The sequence below is a fragment of the Dipodomys spectabilis genome, unplaced genomic scaffold, assembly GCF_019054845.1.
Source record: "Dipodomys spectabilis isolate Male_0828 unplaced genomic scaffold, ASM1905484v1 ptg000140l, whole genome shotgun sequence".
Classification (NCBI taxonomy): domain Eukaryota; kingdom Metazoa; phylum Chordata; class Mammalia; order Rodentia; family Heteromyidae; genus Dipodomys; species Dipodomys spectabilis.
This window is the reverse complement of record NW_024870817.1, coordinates 15,465,124-15,484,377: the sequence shown is the minus strand read 5'-3', so window position 1 is coordinate 15,484,377 and position 19,254 is coordinate 15,465,124. Positions and strand designations below refer to the sequence as shown.

Below are 19,254 nucleotides of genomic sequence, written 5' to 3'. Positions count from 1 at the left end.
TAGAAAGGTTCAACTGGTAGGTCAAGATTTGGAATGTGAAAATATGAGAATTAAAAAAAATTTCAAAGATAAAGTGTTCAAATCTCTATGTAGCAAAGTTATACACGAGCAGAAACTCCTCATAAACACATTAAGTCCTTACTATATATGGACATAATTAAGATCAACTTACAGAAAATATGAAAATACTGAAAGGTAAAAAAAAAAAAGGTTTCTAGGTGTATAGAAGAATAAGAAATAGAGAACTCTAATACCAATTCAGCAAAAATGATATGATCAGATTATAAATCCACTATAATAGATATATTCCCACATTTTATTTTATTTTGGTCGTTCATGGGGCTTCAACTCTGGGCCTGGGTGCTGTCCCTCAGCTCTTCAGCTCAAAGCTAGCACTCTACCACTTTAGCCACAGCACCACTTCCGGTTTTCTGCTGGTTAACTGGAAATAACAGTCTCATGGATGCTCTTGCATGGGCTGGCTTTGAACAGTGATCCTCAGATCTCAGCCTCCTGAGTAACTAGGATTACAGGTGTGAGCCACTGGCACGGGGTTATTTTCTGTAATCTCCATAAACAGTTACATCTCAAGATACAGAGACTAATGCTAAAAGGAATAAATTTAGCCATTAAAACTAGTATTTCCTGCTCCTTTAAGTACTAAGTTCTAACTAGTAATGTAATGTCTTAAATTCAGACAAGTCCCACTTAGCAACAGTAGCATACTACAACCTTGTATCACCCAGCTATTTAACACATAAAATAGGAGGAGGAACCAAGATCTTTTTTTTTAACACTAATATTAGATAACGGTCTCTGATGCAAATCAGTCTAACACTGTTGCACTTATTTACAACAAGAGTATTATGGGATGCCACACTGTCCATTAAAACGAACCAAATTCCATTGTATTTTTACAACACAGTTTTTGCCATGTTTTATTTTTATAGACATAAGACTCACCATTTTCTGTAGCTCAATTGTACTTATTCGACCTGCTTCTTTTTTCATCTGATCCACACACTTCTGGGCTAAGTTTAAATATGCTTGCAGGTGACTACGCATCATGGCCAACCGCAAAGCACACAGGAGGATTATTAACCAGAGTCGCAGAGTATCGAAGGTAGCTTCTGTCATTCTACAGATCAAAAAGTTGACATGGTGCCCACAAAGACCACAATATGTTACTAGGATAGTAATATTCTGTTGTTCACCATACAAAATACAGGAAATCTGTACTTTAGAGACATGAAACCAAAGCATCTAGCTGGACATCAATGGCTCATGCCTATAATCCTAGCTACTCAGAAGGCTGAGATCTGAGGATTGAAGTTTGGTTGGAAGCCAACTTGGGCAGAAAAGTAGCTGTACCAGTTAACCATTATTCAAAAACTGTAAGTGGCATTGTGGCTCAAGTGGTAGAGCTCAATGAGCACAAAGAGGCTCAATGATAGGCCCAGGCCCAGAGTTCAAGCCCCACTCTGCCATAGACTTTTCTATAGTTATTTTTCATGTATACTAGAACTAGACAGATCACTATAGCATGAGAGTTTCAGTAACAAATATCTAGAAGAAAAAAATTAGAGCAATACTGGAGGCCCTTTTTCTATCTACTCACATCCATAGAAGAAATATCACTAGTGACATGAAAGGTGGGAACTCTCAGAGAAAATAAAGTCATAGGATCACCAATGACAATAATCAAGTCAATGATCCATCTATAATTGACTATAGTTTTATATGAATGTATACATATTTAGCTGGGGACCTTTCACTCTGCCATGTCTCTAGTCAAGATCATTGAAACACCAAAGCTCTGGTATATTATAAAGACATTAGATGTCTCACATTCCTCTATAGGTGGTTTTAACCTACCCTATGCTGAATCTGGCCCAGTTCTAAGCAATTCCTCAAAGGTAAGTTGAGGATCCACATAGCAAACTGCATTCTTATAAGATTTTTTCAGAAACTAAACAAGGTTCCTTATGATATTCTAGAATGATGACAGAAATTTTTATGTCCTTTTAGGGTTAAATTTGTTGCTATTTTTAAAGACCATGGTTTCTGCTTTGATAAAGGATCACATTGTAATTTGAAAGCCATAAGCAGACCATGCTTGATATCTACTCTAGTATCTAACACATATCAAGTATTTAATGTGACTGTTTAAACACACTGACTGATTTGCTATTTAGGAACTGGAACTTAGAAAGGTCCTCCTGAAATTCTTAAGAACATGGATATAAACCAGCACAAATGGGAAAAGATTTTTAAAGCCCCCAAGAAAAAAAAAAATCAACAACCTTACACTAGTTCTCTCCCCAAATGGTTCCATTACCACCCAGTTCTTCTGTCCTAGAGCAAGTACCTAGGAAAAGAACTAAAGGCACAACAAAGGAAAGTTTCTTGGGGGAAGTTATGTTGTTGAATAGGTTAGGAAACAGAAGTCATAAAAGTTTATGATTCTGTGTGAACTAGGGACAGAACCAAGGCTTTACAATATATGTTCATTTGCTCTGAAGGGATAACATATCAGTATATGTCTATGATAATAACAATGAGATGAAGGGACCATTTATGTAATTATAAAAGAATGCAAAATGAATACAAAGCCTGGAAGCTATCCAGGGGACCTGCATATATAACTGTGCTTCTGGAGTGTGTGAAAGGGGAATGATTGGTGGCCTCCTGCAGACAGCTAAGCCACAACCTCTAAGGACAACAGACAGGCAAAGAAAGAGACTAAAGTAGGAAATTAGAAATGTACTTGTTCATTTATAACCTTGGGATTATAGTCAAGTGATTAGCAATTCAGGTTAAAGTAGTATGACATGGTCAAACATGTAGGTGAAGAATAGGCACAGAAATTTTTCTAACATTGGTCTTTACAAGGATTGTTTAAACCCATATTATTTTTTTTGATGTTGTATCAGAATATATGGATGAATTTAAACACACTTCCAATTTGAAACAGGATTACAATAATTTTTACTACTGACTTTTTGATAAACCAAATTGCCTATGTAAGAGGAAAGGAATCTGTTACTTTACTTTTTCCTTTGTTTTAAGCTCTGATAAATGGGCACTCACTCACTCACAGTCCATCACAGACTATGGATTCTAAAGTAAATGAAAAACCACCATTGTTAATTAATAGAGAAAAATGGAATGAAACTGACTTAACTATAATTTTGTCTGAAGCGTTTATAGCATTTTGTAAATAAACAAAATGAGAAATAAATTTTAATACAGCTATCTTTTTCTCTTTGAGATAAAATCTCACTATGTAGTGTAGGCTGGCTGTGAACTCACAACCTTCCTGCTTTAGCTGGGATTATAGGTGTGCTGTACCATCATACCTAGCTTCTCAAATGTTTTCTTTCTCTCAGCTGTGGTACTGGAGTTTGAATTCAGGGGCTTTGAGTTAACACCGTTTGCTTGTTCACAGCTGGTGCACTAACACCTGAGCCATGCCTCCAGCTTAATCTTTAGCTGGTTGTTTTAGAATCAGAATCTGGTAAACTGTCTAGTATTGTCCTCAAAATCCTTCAGATTTCAGTTTCAAGTACTTAGGATTAATGGGGTGAATAATGGAGTCTTTCTCCAAAAATTTTATATACACCAAACCTGATTGATAAATCTTAATGACATTGTTTAACTTCTGAATCTGTCACTTCATCTGAATGAGAACAGCAACTATAGATCAATAATTCCTGGGTAAATTATAAAAACCACAAAACATTAACAGGTAGCATAACTGCTTGTATCAAGTGTTAGTTTCCTTGTTTTTCCAACTTTACTAAAATAAAATCAAAGATCATAACTATAAGGGTATGAACTCATATTTTTGTGACCAAATGTAGGGTAAGACTAAGATGTTTTCAACATCAATATGAATTAGAAGTATCTGTAGGATTTTTCCTACAAACTAGAATCCTTAGAATTACTTTTAAGCACTAGGAATCTGTCAAGTTAAAATGACTCTTAAGGTTTAATTGTGTGCAGGAAAAAAACATGCTCTTTGGTGGACACTTCCCTAGTAAATAGGATTTTGAAAAAGGGTCATGTACTTGTACCAGGATATATAAGAAACATTTAATATAAAAAGCATGATGTAGAGTCAATGACTAGTCAAGTTTTTCTATTTTGGTTTTGATGAGATAAAGCAGTGAAAAGAACATTTATTAGGTTGTTACTTCCAGTTAGTTGCTTACATGCATTAATATCATCTAATTCTAATGATAACACTGTGAGGTAGAGACTACCTGTCTCAACTGACAATTTCAGAAAAAAGCAAAACTAAAGTTTGAGCCAGCTCTCTATGAACCTTTCTATTATCGAAACATAGTTCCACAAGATATATGTCTCATATCAGATATAGTTATTAACACTTCTTAGTAAATTGTTTGTTTCCTTGACGTCTTCCTGAGCTAAAATGTTCTAACTAGAGAAACTAGTATCTAGTATTATATAATAATGTTAAAGAATTATTTTGAAAGTATAATAATAATTTCATCATAGAAAAATGTCCTTAATTTTTAGAGATGCAACACATTACTTCTGTATAACAATGTTATTCTTCTAATTTATCTGAAAAATACTTTATTCCCAAAGTAGATAAAACAGAAATGTAAAAATTTTTTAAATCTCCATGTAGATGTGATTCCACTTACTCTTTTGCCCTCCATAAATTTTAATTCAAAAAATGTAATAAAAGCATTACAGAAGAGGTTCAAGTAATAGGCACAATGACAACAGAAAAGTATCAGATGATAACTGGCCACTAAGAAAAAAATACAGGTGTATATAAGATAATATTAGTGTAGCACAGTATTCATTTTACATGATCCATAAAAATAATGGCTTGTAGCTGGGCACTGGTGGCTCATACCTGTAATCCTAACTACTCATGAGGGTGAGATCTGAGGATCACGGTTCAAAGCCAGCCAGGGCAGGAAATTCTGTGAGACTCTTATCTCCAATATACCACTAGAAAACCGGAAGTGCCGCTGTGGCTCAAGCGGTAGAGCACTCGCCTTGAGTTGAACAGCTCAGGGACAGCTCCCAGGCCCAGAGTTCAAGCCCCACGACCAATAAATAAATAAATAAAGGCTTGCAACTTTAACTTTGTAGCATATCTTTTAGCATTTCTCCTAATTAAAAAAAATATAATATCTTAGTTCTGTCATTAAGAACTTAAATACAATCTGGTATAGTAGCATATGACTATTCTAGCATTCAGGATGTGAAGGCAGGAGGCCTAATAGTGGATTGGCATCCTGTCTTAAGCAAATAAAAAAGCCCTTAAATACTGTAAGTAACTGTTAGGAAAACAGCTTTATTTATAACAAAATAATATTTAGCCCTCAAATAAACATACTTACAAAGGGACACTTTCTTTACCCAATGGTGGGTTCATAATGTAGTCTTTGGTGATTGGTTTTACCCAGAGTAGAACCATAAATAAAGGTGCCAAGAAGTTGATATGAAGTAATGTTCTGAAAGTGTGTAAGAAACAAGCATAAAAATCCAGAAACAAATGCACTAATTAACTATAGAAACATGGGCATTAAATTTTTCTTCATTATTTAGCACTGATTTGAGAAACAGTGTTTCTCGAACATTTTTTTCAGATGAGAACACTCAATCTCTGGCAATTTAAACAGGTTAGAAGTAGGTCTAGGACTAAAATATGTATTTGTTCCTTTCAATCCTAGGAACTATTCTTTTACTATCTTTTGATAAATCCCAACAAACGGTACTTCAATAATTTTGTCTTATTTATGAGTTCACTGGTAGATACAGAGAATCAAATGATATTTTCCAGTGCAGCTGAAACAAAGTGTTTGTTTATGATTTACAAGTAAATGATAGTGAATAGCTAGGGCCATAATGTTAGAAGACATTTTGCAGATGGAACTTATCATAAAAACCTATAACTGAGAAACCTTTCAATATGTAATGAGCATGTATAATGTTTAAGTTATCTTGTTAAAATAAAAAATGATTCATACATTTTTGACTATTGTGAATATAGCTGAAACTGATTTCCTTATCCTAAACAAAGCAAGAAAAATTTCTCATGATAAGGTCATATACCTAACACTGCAATTGAGTCTTAGGGCTGAGCTAGCTATAACTCCATAATTACTGTTTCTAACCTATAGGACCATTTGGCAGGTAAAATTATTTTCTATTTTGGGAAAAAGGCAAATTCTTCAAGCTATTTTATTACAATGTACTACTTGCACTATCAGCCACACAGGGAGCTAAACTAGGGAATTTAAAATATATAAACAAAATTTAAAATATCATTACACAGGCAATGGGAGTGATCTGTGTAAGGAACAGGACTTGGTTTGAAAGCCAGGAACACCTGACAAGGAAAAGTGGGCCTTTGAATACAACCTCTGGTATGAAAACAAGTCCTAGTGCCTAGCCATGAGCACGAGGACAATGCTGCTCTTTGTGCCAGTCAGGTTACTCACCACGGAACTAGCTTGCCCACACCCTTGGATCAGAGCTGAGTGCTATAATACAATGAGGGGCTGCAATACACTGAAAATAAAATAAAGCCCCAAATCCCCAAAGGGAAAAAAAGCTTAAAAAAGAAGGCACCTTTACTGAAAAGGATACTAAAATGTGACACCCCTCCCCAGAACCACCACTAAACGCTCTATGTTTTTATAAAGTGATTCTTTCATCCCACAGCTTTGGTAAACCATCGGGTGTGGGGGAAGAAAGAAGCAGTATTAGGTATGCAGTGTTGCTAGGGAACACTCTAGTATCAAGGAGAAGCCCACAGCGGTTTCAGTAGCTTGTGAAGGGCTCCCCTCCACCCACCCTTTTCAGCTTATTTAAATCTTAACACTGGGGTTAGTGGACTGAAGTGTGTGTGTAGAGAGAAGGGGGAGAACCAGGTTTTGTTTTAAAAGAAGCCATTAGAGAGAGAGGTGGTGGGAGAAAAGCAGGATGACATAGTCAAGAGCATGCTGAGTAAAAGGAGGGGGGAAAGGGATAAAGGAGTATGTAAAGGGAAGTGAGAATAAGTAAACACATGCAGAAAGCACAGGTAGAAAAATGGAGACAAGGAGAAAAATGACAGTGAAAATTAAAATAAAGGAATATCATGTAGATAAGAGAGGGGAAATGCTAAAGTCTAGAGTACCAGCATCATTAAATATAGGGTCTTAAAGAGCAGCATCATTAGAAAATATGATTACTTGGAGAAATTTAATGACTATAAATACATGTAAAAAAATGGATTATTTTCAAGTTAGGCTTCTATTACAAACAAAATGGTAAGAACTTAGATCTGGATATAAGCTGGTCTCTGTCAAGGTGTCGGTTACATCAACAACAACAAAATATTTGTAACAATCAGGGAGAGTGCAGTAATGGACTTTCTGAAGAGATTCAATATGATTTCTCCAATTCAGACTAAAATACAATTTGTTGGTTAAAAATAATCTACATTATAGAATATTGCACAGTATTAGCAAAATAAAATTCCAAAATAGCATATCATCTTACCAAAAGCCTAATAAGCAGATCAATAATTGAAAGAAAACATGTATTCTTCTATGGTCTTTAGCTTAAAAATATTTTAAATAAAAGCAATGTATTAAAATAAACATTTAAATTTAAATAAGTATTTTTAAGTGCTTTGATGTTTTAAATCGAAATTGCTACAGCTCCTCAGTTCAGATATCAAGCTTAAAATATCAGAGCTCTTTGAATTAAAAATTTCAGTATTTTCATTTTTCACAGATAAAACAAAATTTGTAATTAATGACATATTTTTCAACACAGCATTTAAAATTTTGAAGAAACTGCTTATGTTTGAGAGAGGAAGTAATAATGCTCTATCAAACTGATTAATTTTCAATATAAAATTTATGATTTTATTATAATAATATACCTTCATTAAGATGGAAAACATATATTTATCTGCATGTGCTTATGTACATTTTCCGCTTACTGTGTAATTTTTTCTGTTGCCAAATTCAGGGCATCCAGATGCATTTGAGCCAGTCGTAATCCAGGAAATGTCAAAAAAGCCCCAATGAGTGAACAGAAAAGAGCCAGGAAAAATTTGAAAGTGAGTTTTGAAACAGGACCTCTAAAAGTAAAGGTGGGAAAAGAAAAAAAAAGAGTTGGTGAATTTTTACAATTAACTTTCTAAGAACTTCTTTTCTTCCAATCACAGTAATATCAATAAAATAAACAAGTAAATGTATATACACAGGACTGATTTTACTCAAGTACTTGTAACAGATCTTAGTGAACAAAAACCAAGTCAGGTACTTCTTTAATTAAACGCATTAACACCCAAACCACATAACCAACAGAGAAAACATATATGACTTAAATATACAATTAGTTTAGTTTCATCTTTTTTTTTTGGGGGGGGGGGGGGCATGGAGCTTGAACTCTGGGCAGGGGCGCTGTCCCTGCACTCTTCAGCTCAAGGCGAGAACTCTACTGCTTGAGCCACAGTATCACTTTTGGTTTTCTAGTGATTTATTGGAGATAAGAGTCTCACAGACTTTTGCCCAGGCTGGCTTTGAACTGTGATCCTCAGGTCTCAGCCTCCTAGTAGCTATGATTACAGGCGTGAGACATGGGCGCCCAGCTAGTTTCATCTTTAAAGACAGTGGAATTAAAGAGAAAAATCTACCTAAGAATTAAAAAAAAATTTTTAAACAGCTGTAAAAATTACAAAGAATGCTGTTTCTAGAAGGGATGGTCTAGGGCTGGAAATGGACCTCAGTGCCAGACCTAATCTAACATGCCTAAGGCCCTAGGGCTGATCCCTAACATTTGGTACACACGTACACACACATGTACACACACACACACACACACACAGAGGAAATTTTTTCATGTATGAAAAACAAAAACTGCTCTACTAAAAAAGAAAGTGTTAAAATTTAAAAGATGCTTAAAAAAAAAACTTACTGAGATTCTAGACCTTGCTTTTCAAGAAATTGCATTGCACTGTCTGAAAAATTTGTAAACCCTGTTTTGAAAAAAAAAGATATCATTATCATAGAAGTGAAATACAGCATCTTTCCCTAGAAATTCAAAATAGAAAGCAGAACATTCTAAATTCAGAACTAAGCTTAGTTCTTTTATGTGTCCATTAGTATGATATAATGTAATAAAATTTGGTTGATAAAAGTTGATAAAATTTGGTAATTATCTGTTCAGTCTTGGAAAAATACCTTGATACTGTACATTTCATAGATTATCATAATTGGTATTAATTCTTAATGTGAGTAAATATTAGCATTTTAAAAACATTATTGAGAACAATGAAGAACATATACCTCAACTCTAACCTTCAACACTTATAACACATAAATACTGAAGTAAAAAAAAAAAAACTTAAATTGAACAAACTTAAATAAAACAACTTAAACAAAATAAAAATTAACAAACTTAAAATGAAACCATTACCTGTTTCAAGTCCAAATTCCAAATAATTCTCTGTTACAATCAAGACGGCCATTGCTTTGACGAAGAAAAAAAATCCAAAGGTGACACAGACTGATCTTTCACCACCATCTTCTACTTTAAAATAGTGTGTAGTTAATGAAAATAGAACTTTGCTGCAGAAGGAAAAGTTCAGGAAAAAGTACAAATAACTGTGGGAGCTATGCACAACTACTTTCACAGGACAGGAACTCCAACAGAATTTGATTACAATATTTATTTTGATTCTACATGCTTGTCTATAGGATGCCTTTTGGAAGAGAAAACAACAGCATCTTAATAGTCTCTCAGGAAACTGGACACAAAAACAAAGCAAATTTAAGTGGAATATAGCATTTAAAAATAGAGCATTTTTAAATTAAGGGAAAGTGTATCAAAATTAAGGGGACAAATCTTTGTTGACTCAAATTTATTAGGGGACATTTAAAGGTATTTCATGTAATAGGTTCTAAGTGACATGAAAGCCAGGATACAGAGTTATTTTAGGGTAGTATATTGAGTATATCTGGCAAACATCATTTATAATTAAACACAACAAACAGCAGATGAACTTTTGTTTACCACCTAATTATTTAAAATTTGAAAATTCCTCATAGCTATGCTGATCTGCAGCTGGGATCACCACTGTACACTAAGGTGAAATGAAAACAACAAACTCTATAGAACACTTTGATTCAAAACCTTCTAGTTTTATTGTGCTGTTTTTTTTCTTGTGCCAGTCTTGGGGCTTGAACTCAATGCTTGGGTGCTATCTCTTAGATTTGTTACTAGAACTCTAACAAAGTCACTGCTCCCCTTCTGTTTTTTGTTTTTGTTTTCTTTCTTTTTTTTCCCCCCATGTTTAATTGAATATAAAGTCTCATAGATTGCCTGAGCTGGCTTTGAACCATGATCCTCAGATCTCAGCCCTCTAAGTAGCTAGGATTACAGGCATGAGTCACCAATACCTAACTTGTGCTCACTTTTTAAGACACAGTTAAGAGATCATCTATCTAAAGCCTGCCCCAATTTACATTAATTTATTTAATCAGGATCAAATTAAAACATGATCCAAAACTAGAACTGGGATCTATCTCCATTATACAACACTGTTCTCTTTGAAAAGATAAACAAAACAAGACAATCAGCAAAACAATTCTAGAAAAACTACACAGCTAGATTAGAGGTCAATGGGATTTAAAGCTAGGCATTCTGAATCTAATCTGTGCTCTCACAACTGATGCAACGCCTCTACCCACTGCACACAGCACCTATCAGTTACACAGAAGCTTAGCAGCAACACAAGAACTGCCCTAAAGAAGTAAATAGTTCAAAATTTGAATTATCAGTTTTTCTAAGGTATTAATAAACAAAACTAAACTATTTTTACAACCAGGGATAAGTCACTAAGTTTATAAATCTGCAAAACCAGCTATCTCTCCATATAGTAAGAATTTAGGAGTAATATTTACACTCTAGTCCTAGTAAAGTATTATGATGATTCCTTCTAAATTATTTCTAAAATCACTAACATTATTATACAAGTTTTCCCTAAACTTATTTGTCAATCTTCCTACTTTGACTAACAGCTACTAAATAACGTATAAACAATGTGTACATTCTGTTGGCATGATTTTGTGATATCAAAAAAGAAACTCCCGACTGTAAATCTGTATGTCAATTTCAATTAACATAACTAATAAGATGTTTAAAACAAACATATTTAGTCTTTATGTCATTTTGAGAAAGAATACGAATTCTTAAAACTTTTCTTCAATGTAATTACTGAATACAATCTACCAATATTCTTTGCTACTTTTCTGTGTTCAATTCAGTTTTTAATCGATCCTCTCACTACACCAGACTACACTGCAAATCTACAGTTGAACAAAAGAATTCTCAGGAAAAATTAAGAAATGGAGGTGTGGCTAGAGGGTAGTATCAGTCTTGAGTGAAAAAGCCAAGAGAGAGCCCTACATTTCCAGTACAGAAGTGGGGAAAAGAAGACTATATTTATTAAGAGTAAGACCTTAACAGTAATCAAAGGATTTCAGCTAGGCCAAGGCAAAACCATTCCCTTTCTGTCAGGTAAGTAAAAGAAAAAAAAAAAAAAAGAGGAAAGGAAGAAGAAGAAGTGGTGGAGGAGGAGAAGAAAGAGAAGAGGGAAGGAAGGAAGGAAGGAAAAAGGAAGGAAGGAAGGAAAAAGGAAGGAAGGAAGGAAGCAAGGAAGAAAGGAAAGAAGGAAGGAAGGAAAGAGAAAAAGATAAGTAAATTAAAATTAAAATTTTAAAATTTAAATTAAAACAAATTGAAATTTAAAAATGCATCTGACAGAAACTAGTACCTGGAAGGAAAGAAGGTCAAGAAATACTCAAAATGGAGGTGTGGCTCCAGTGATAGATGGCCAGCTCAGCAAGTATGAGGCTTTGAGTTAAAACCTCAATACTACCTAGAATAATAAAAACAACAACAACCTCATTTTAAACTTTAAACCTTTAAGCCTTGCATGAACCAAGGACTTAGAATAGTTTTACAGTGAACCAAAGTAGTAAATACACTGTACTTAAAATTTACATTGTGGTTTTACAAATTTCATTAACAAGGAAAAATAAAGAATTAAGACTATCCCGCCTCTAAGACTTTCTAACAGCAGTATGGAGGTTCCTCAAAAGACTAAAATAGAGCTCCCATATGACCCAGCAATCCCACTTTTGGGTATTTACCCAAAATGACCACAAAAAAGGCTACACTAAAACTCCAGTACAACTATGTTTATTGCAGTATTTGCCATAGCTAAGGTATGGAACCAACCAACCCAGATGCCCCTCAGTAGATGAATGGATCAAGAAAATGTGACGCGCGCACACACACACACACACACACACACACACACACACACACACACACACACACACACACACACAGACACACACACACACACACACACACACACACACACACACACACAGGAATTCTATGCTTCCATCAGAAAGAATGACACTGCCCTGTTTATAAGGAAATGGAAGAACTTGGAAAAAATCATATTAAGTGAAGTAAGCCAGACCCAAAGAAACATAGGTCCCATGGTCTTCCTTATTTTTAAGAATTAGTGTATATCTATAATAATCTTAACAGATGAACAGAATAGCTCAATAGTACATATAAACACATAAGGTGATGCTAAGTGAAATGAACTCCAAGATATGGACTCAAGGTTTTTCTTTGTTGTTGTTCTCAATGTACTATGTGATTTCTTTTTTCTTTTGTGCTTCCCCCCGCCCCCCTTATGGTTTATCCCCTGTTGTAACTGCATTTGATTTTGGTTCCCTGGGTATTGGAAATACAATTATCTGAACTAGGGAAGGGAAAAAGAGCAACAAAATGGGGAGACAAAGGAAAAGGGGGAACCTATGCAACAGTGATACTCACATGACAATATGTTGGAAATGATCAGTGCAATTTGGGGGAGGGGAAGGTTGGGAAGGGTAAAGAGGGAGAAAGACTTTCTATAGCTTCTATCCACAAGAGAAAACAAAGTATTACACATAGGAAAGTCTAGAGTCAAACTAGTTTATAAATTATTCAACTTAAACACATAATGTTATTTTGGGGGGGGGAGGAAGTCCGGTCGTGGGGCCTGTACTCTGGGCCTGGGCGCTGACCCTCAGCTCTTCAGCTCAAGGCTAGTGCTCTACCACTTGAGCCAGAGCGCCACTTCTGGCTTTTTTTCTTTTTGCTTATGTGGTGCTGGGGAATCGAACCCAGGGCCTCATGCATGCAAGGCAAGCGTTTTACCACTGAGCCACCTTCCCAGCACCACACATAATGTTATTATACTACTAAAGATTTGAAAGCCAAGTGTATACCTGAAAATGATGGAAACAAGCAATAAAGAATAAAAGATCTGATTTTTAAATCCTTACAAGTGTTAAGGTTTTGTATGATTATCATATAGTCTGTCTTTTAAAAAGTGAAGTATCCAAGACCTAAGTATATTGTTAGTAAAAGCAAGGGAGGGACAATTTTATGTCTCAGGGCCTACCTTGAGCAAAAACCTAAGGGACAAGCTCTGGGTTCAAGCCTCAGTAATGGTGTAGAATATAAATATACTGTAGAATACAAATGCTTAAATATTTCTCTCCGTACTAATCTGAATTCTGGGTTCCTTACTCCCTTCTTTTCCAACAGAAACAAACCTAGTGGTTTATTTTTCTAGTATCAAACACCACAGGTCCATATCTATCTTTCTTTCTCTCTCTCTCTTTTTTATTTTTTTTTTTTGGTCAGTGGTAGGGCTTGAACTCTGGGCCAGGGCACTGTCCCTCAGCTCTTCAGCTCAAGGCTAGCACTCTACTACTTGAGCCACAGCACCACTTCAGGTTTTCTGGTGGTTTATTGGAGATATTATTCTCATGGACTTTCCTGCCCAGGCTGGCTGTGAACTGCGATCCTCAGATCTCAGCCTCCTGAATAGCTAGGATTACAGGCGTGAGCCACCAGTGCCTGGTCACAGGTCCATATCTTTCTTGGTAAGACAAGAAAGGTGGATACAGTCTAAATATCAGAATACACAAACACCAAAACTATACATGAAACATTTTGAGGTTATAGATATATCCCATTGCCTGCAAGTCCCAAGCCTAGTTTAGGAAAACAAAGCTTCATTTTATTGAAAATGGAGGCTAGATTCTCTAAAGAGCCTTCTTTACTTACAATGAAAACCAAAATAACAGCTTTGGCCAAAATTGATTATTAAATAACCAGAATTAAATTTATAAAAATTAGATCTACTAAAATCTAAGAGTTTAAAATTACATGTAACTTGACACAGATATGAAACATTTTCTTGCTCTTATCACAAATCTTTTAATATAATTTCTCACCATAAATGCATAAAATGTTATACCATCCGCTCAATTCATATTGCATACTACACAACTTATAAAAATAAGCATTTATTTGAGCCTCATGTTAGAAATGTTGCTTAGTATACACCTACAAAATTCTGAAATACAGTGTTATGGGTTATCCAAACATGTTCAAACTTTCATTCTTCAGTCCCTACATCTCTACTTGAATCAGGAGTATATTTACTGTCTCCTAAGAGTTACACTGTCTCAGATCAGTCTTTGTATCATCTAAACTATCCTCTTCCCTCCCATTTACCTAGTCAAAGACTCAACTGAAGCTCTACATCCTTCATGAAGTTTACTATTACCTCTCCAGCCAAGAACATTCTTATCCTCTTGTGAATTTATGATAGCACTTACTACCATAATTTACTTGCCATATAACCACATGGTAACTTGACCTGTAGTATGACAAAGCTATAAAAAAGAAGCATTTTCTAGATTTAGTGTCTGGCTGAGTCTTGTATCTACTTTTACTTCATGATATTTGGCACAAAAACACATAAGCCTTTGCTACTGTTTCATTTGTAAAATGAAGCCAGTTATATCTCACCTCAGAAGTCTATGAAAATTAAGATTTTTTTTTAGAAGAAAGGATTTTAAATATTTTATATGTTTTAAATATATTTTAAATATATTTACACAATATATCTATCACAAACTCACTTTCACAGATATGTTTACTGTTTGAAAATTAAAATGTGCTCATAACAGAAATTCACATGGCATCCTGTAAATAAATGTAATTAGCATGTGTCAACTAAAAATAAGAAACAAGTGAAAAAAAGCATAAAAACCTTTCACACTAACTGAAGGTACACGTAATCTTCTATGTCCTCTTCTGCCTTGAGAGCTTGACAGTGAAGGAAACCTGATGGGAATGACATGCAAGCCAAGGAGTACTTGACAGTTTAGCATTGTCAGTGCCTCTGCAGTGTTCCCAGCAACAACCTTATGCTTTCTAGATAACAGAATTTTACACTGAACTTCTCATATGAGAAAAGTAATACGTAAGAACAGAGGGACTGCATGATGACACAATGCTTAGTTGTACTAAGAGTTACAGCTTACAGAGGTGTAGACTGGTTTCTAGCTGAGGAACAATTCAGACTCACTTTCTTTCCTTGCCATTGCCTTCTCATACACACAGGTAACCCATTGATTCCAACAGAAAATTAAAATTTTGTCTCTTAAGAGAAAGAACCTGATCCTGGATGAGTATAGATTAAGTCAACTGCACAAAAATAAGACTGAGGATTAATAGGATTGAGGATATTGCACATACTCTAAGGTAAGAAATGCTAAACTGTGATGACACAACCTGATAATCCTACCTTAATTTCAAATATTCTGTTAAAAATGCATTTGTAAACTGGGTACCAGTGGCCAATGCCTGTAATCCTAGCTATTCAGGAGGTTGAGATCTGAGGATTATGGTTCCAAGCCAGCCCAGGCAGAAAAGTCCCAGTGAGACTCTTATCTTTAATTAGCCACTCAAGGAATGGAAGTAGAGCTCCGGCTTAATGTGGTAGAGCAGTAGCCTATGCAAAGAGTTCAGAGATAGTGCCCAATGTACTGATTTCAAGCCCCATGACCAACCAAAAATATATAAATAAATAAATAAAAGCATTTGTATCCAGGCACTAGTGGTTCATGCCTATAAAACTAGTTATTTAAGAGTTTGAAAACTAAGATTTAGAGCAAAACTAGGCAGACAAATTCTCTGACTCTTATCTCCAATTAACGAGCAAAAAGTCAGAAGTAGAGGTATGGCTCAAATGGCTGAATGCTAACTTTGGGCAGGAAAAACCAAAGGAGAGTACAATGCTTCTGATTTCAAACTCCAGTACTAGCAAAAACAACCATGAACAACAAATTGCATTTGCTACACCACACTTCACCTATAGGATGCATAATAGCTTAGCAACAAGTGAGATGTCAAATATTAGCTATTTACCTCTTTGAACATGGAAGCAATGGATTTCAGCAGCATGCTGCTATAGCCCAGCGTTGAGCAATGTATCACACAGATCACTAGTCCAAGAAAAGAACAATGCTCAAAACTGAAAGATGGTTTCTTTAGAATGCACATGGATTTAACACCATCTTAAAGTAAAAAACTCATATGGCAGGGACTGTCTGTATTCACCTTAAAAACAAGCACATTAGGTTTCTACACTGCAGGTAGAAGACTTAAAAGTTTACGTAAGCCAAAAGGTCCCAAAGGAAATCACAATAGGCAAGGGCATTATTAGCCATCTAAATAAAATGAGCTTTAGCACTATCAAACCCTTCAGTGATTGACCAAGACCTACTTACAGAGCTTCCAATTAGCTTTTGAGCTCTGACTCTTAAATAAGAAACAAATCCTTGGATACCAAAGCTTGGATCCGAAACCTTTCCATAAAGCCAAAGGATAATTATTTTAGACTTTGTGGGCAATATATACAGTATCTAGCAAATTCTTCTGTCTGTTTTTCCCTCAATCCTTCAAAAATAAAAGCCATTCATAGCTCTATCTAGAGCTATATAAAACTAGGCTGTGACCTAGATAACATAGACTGAAGCTTGTCCATACAGCACAGTATCATATATAAAAGATGGGAGACAAAATTATGAACAAGAAAAATTAACTTAAATAAAAGACATGCAGACAGAAGAATAAAGCTTAAAAATACATAATTACATATCAATAACTATGCACATATGTTTTATAGTTTCTGTATGAGGTATTTATATTCCATAGAGTTAAGTAAAGATAAATACATCTTTGAAACAAGAACAGGATGCTACAGAAAAAGAATCGTTAGCTGAAAAAGTTAGCTCAGCAAGATTAAAAATAGTACAAAATTAGAAATGGTCCAGTGAGAAACATCTCAAAAGGTTTTAGGGGTGTTGTTTATTACCTTCCATAAGAGAGAACAAAAAGAGGATCAATCCAAGAGGTACCTCTGGTTATCAAAATGTGTGTAATAGGGGCTGGGAAGGTGGCTCAGTGGTAGAGTGCTTGCCTTGCATGCCTGAGGCCCTGGGTTCAATTCCTCAGCACCACATAAGCAAAAAGAAAAAAGCCAGAAGTGGCGCTGTGGCTCAAGTGGTAGAGCGATAGCCTTGAGCTGAAGAGCTGAGGGACAGCGCCCAGGCTCAGAGTTCTGGCCCCACGACTGGACCCCCCCCCCCCAAAAAAATGTGTGTAATAGAGAAAGCAAACAATGTGTGTAATAGAGAAAGCAAACAGCAGCTAGACAACAAACCAATGAATGCAAGAATATAAAGAAAAAAAACTCTGAATTCTGTATTTGACCAATAAAAGTATTAGGATAATAAGGCAGTTGGCCTAAAAGGCAACCAACTAGATAAAAGCTAGAGCATGGAGGGCTCCAGTGACCTTGGAAAACTACTGAAAAGTCAATGGAGTTAAATAAAAAGCACAAGAATTAAAATTAATGTTTTAAAAATTTAAAAATACTAATTTATTAAAAGAAACTATAATGCTGTATAGTGCTCACAAATGATTAATATTCATTTTGGCACCAAAATGAGGACTGGTATCACCAAAATCTGTACAATGTAACCTGCCAAAGCTGAAAAACAAGTATTCTATTTAGAAATACAAAGATTTTTTTTTTTTTGGGGTCCGGTGGTGGGGCCTGAACTCTGGGCCTGGGCGCTGTCCCTCAGCTCTTCAGCTCAAGGCTAGCGCTCTACCACTTGAGCAACAGCACCACTTCCAGCTTTTTTCCTTTTGCTTATGTGCTGCTGAGGAATCGAACCCAGGGCCTCATGCATGCAAGGCAAGCGCTCTACCACTGAGCCACCTTCCCAGCCCAAATACAAAGATTTTTTAAAACCAAAAAGGAACAGCCAAATTAGGGAAGTAAAATAGGAAGGAGTAGCAGTATACTATAAAGAATCCTGGAGTTCTTTTAATATTTAAATTTTTATTACCATTATATTTTATTTCTATTTTATTTTTATGCTTTCTAAATTTAAATTTTAAAATTATCTCTAAGTAGTTGTAAAAGGGGCTTCAAGTCAAGATGTCAATTTGTGAGTACAATGTACTTTGACACTATCACGTCTTCAATCATTCTCCCATACAAACTGGAAGTTTTTAATACAACACTTAGTTCTCTATGACTACATAAAACGTAGATATGCATATTATTTAACAAAAAAATAACATTTTTAGAAAATTAAATCTAAATTTTAATAGTCATCTAAATCTGTGAAAAAAAGGCTACTACATTCCGGAATGAAACAGAACCTAAGATGCATACAAATTCACATTTGTTTATGTATGTAAACTACATATATAGTTATATATAATTGTATATAATATCCATATACATTATACAATTATATAACAGGATAATTAATGTTAAGAATTAATGTAAGAATGTTAAGAATTAATGTTAAGAATCTCATACACTGAGGTATTTCCAGAGTAAAGTCCTCATAATAATCAATTAATATTGATCTACAACTAAAAGTATTTTAGTATATCTTGATCTAAGATATATAAATAAGCTCAGAACAAAAGAGGGGGGTATTTAACCTATCCTGGAGAAATAAATAGGCTGATATAAGGGCTATAATTTCCCCCCAAAAGAAAAAAATTTGATCATTTTCCAAAAATAATTCCTGGCCAAAAATTGTCATTTTCTTTCCTTTTTATAAACTTTTTCCCCATTCTATTCTCATTGCTAGTTGAACACTGAACCTACTTTATGTGCTGCTATTACTGCTGTTGGTATTATTATTTGGTGGTCATGGGGCTTGAACTGTCTTTGAGCTTTATTTGTGCTTAAGACTAACATTCCACCACTTGAGTAACAGTTATACTTCTGGCTTGTTTGGTTGTTGG

At 35.0% G+C, this 19,254-nt stretch overlaps 1 protein-coding gene across 5 annotated transcripts in view; it reads right to left on the bottom strand.

Annotated features, from left to right (window-relative positions):
• Positions 1-19,254, bottom strand: part of Tmem161b (transmembrane protein 161B) — a 61,701-nt gene that overhangs the window by 2,817 nt on the left and 39,630 nt on the right. For 4 of the 5 annotated variants that reach the window (XM_042690805.1, XM_042690804.1, XM_042690806.1 and 1 more), the window contains 5 exons: positions 9,463-9,614; positions 8,962-9,022; positions 7,982-8,122; positions 5,385-5,498; positions 964-1,138 (listed from right to left, as the gene is read on the bottom strand). In XM_042690805.1, coding sequence (XP_042546739.1) covers positions 964-1,138; positions 5,385-5,498; positions 7,982-8,122; positions 8,962-9,022; positions 9,463-9,614 — 643 coding nt within the window. The remainder of the gene's footprint in view (positions 1-963; positions 1,139-5,384; positions 5,499-7,981; positions 8,123-8,961; positions 9,023-9,462; positions 9,615-19,254) is intronic. The other variant, XM_042690808.1, reaches the window with a different exon arrangement.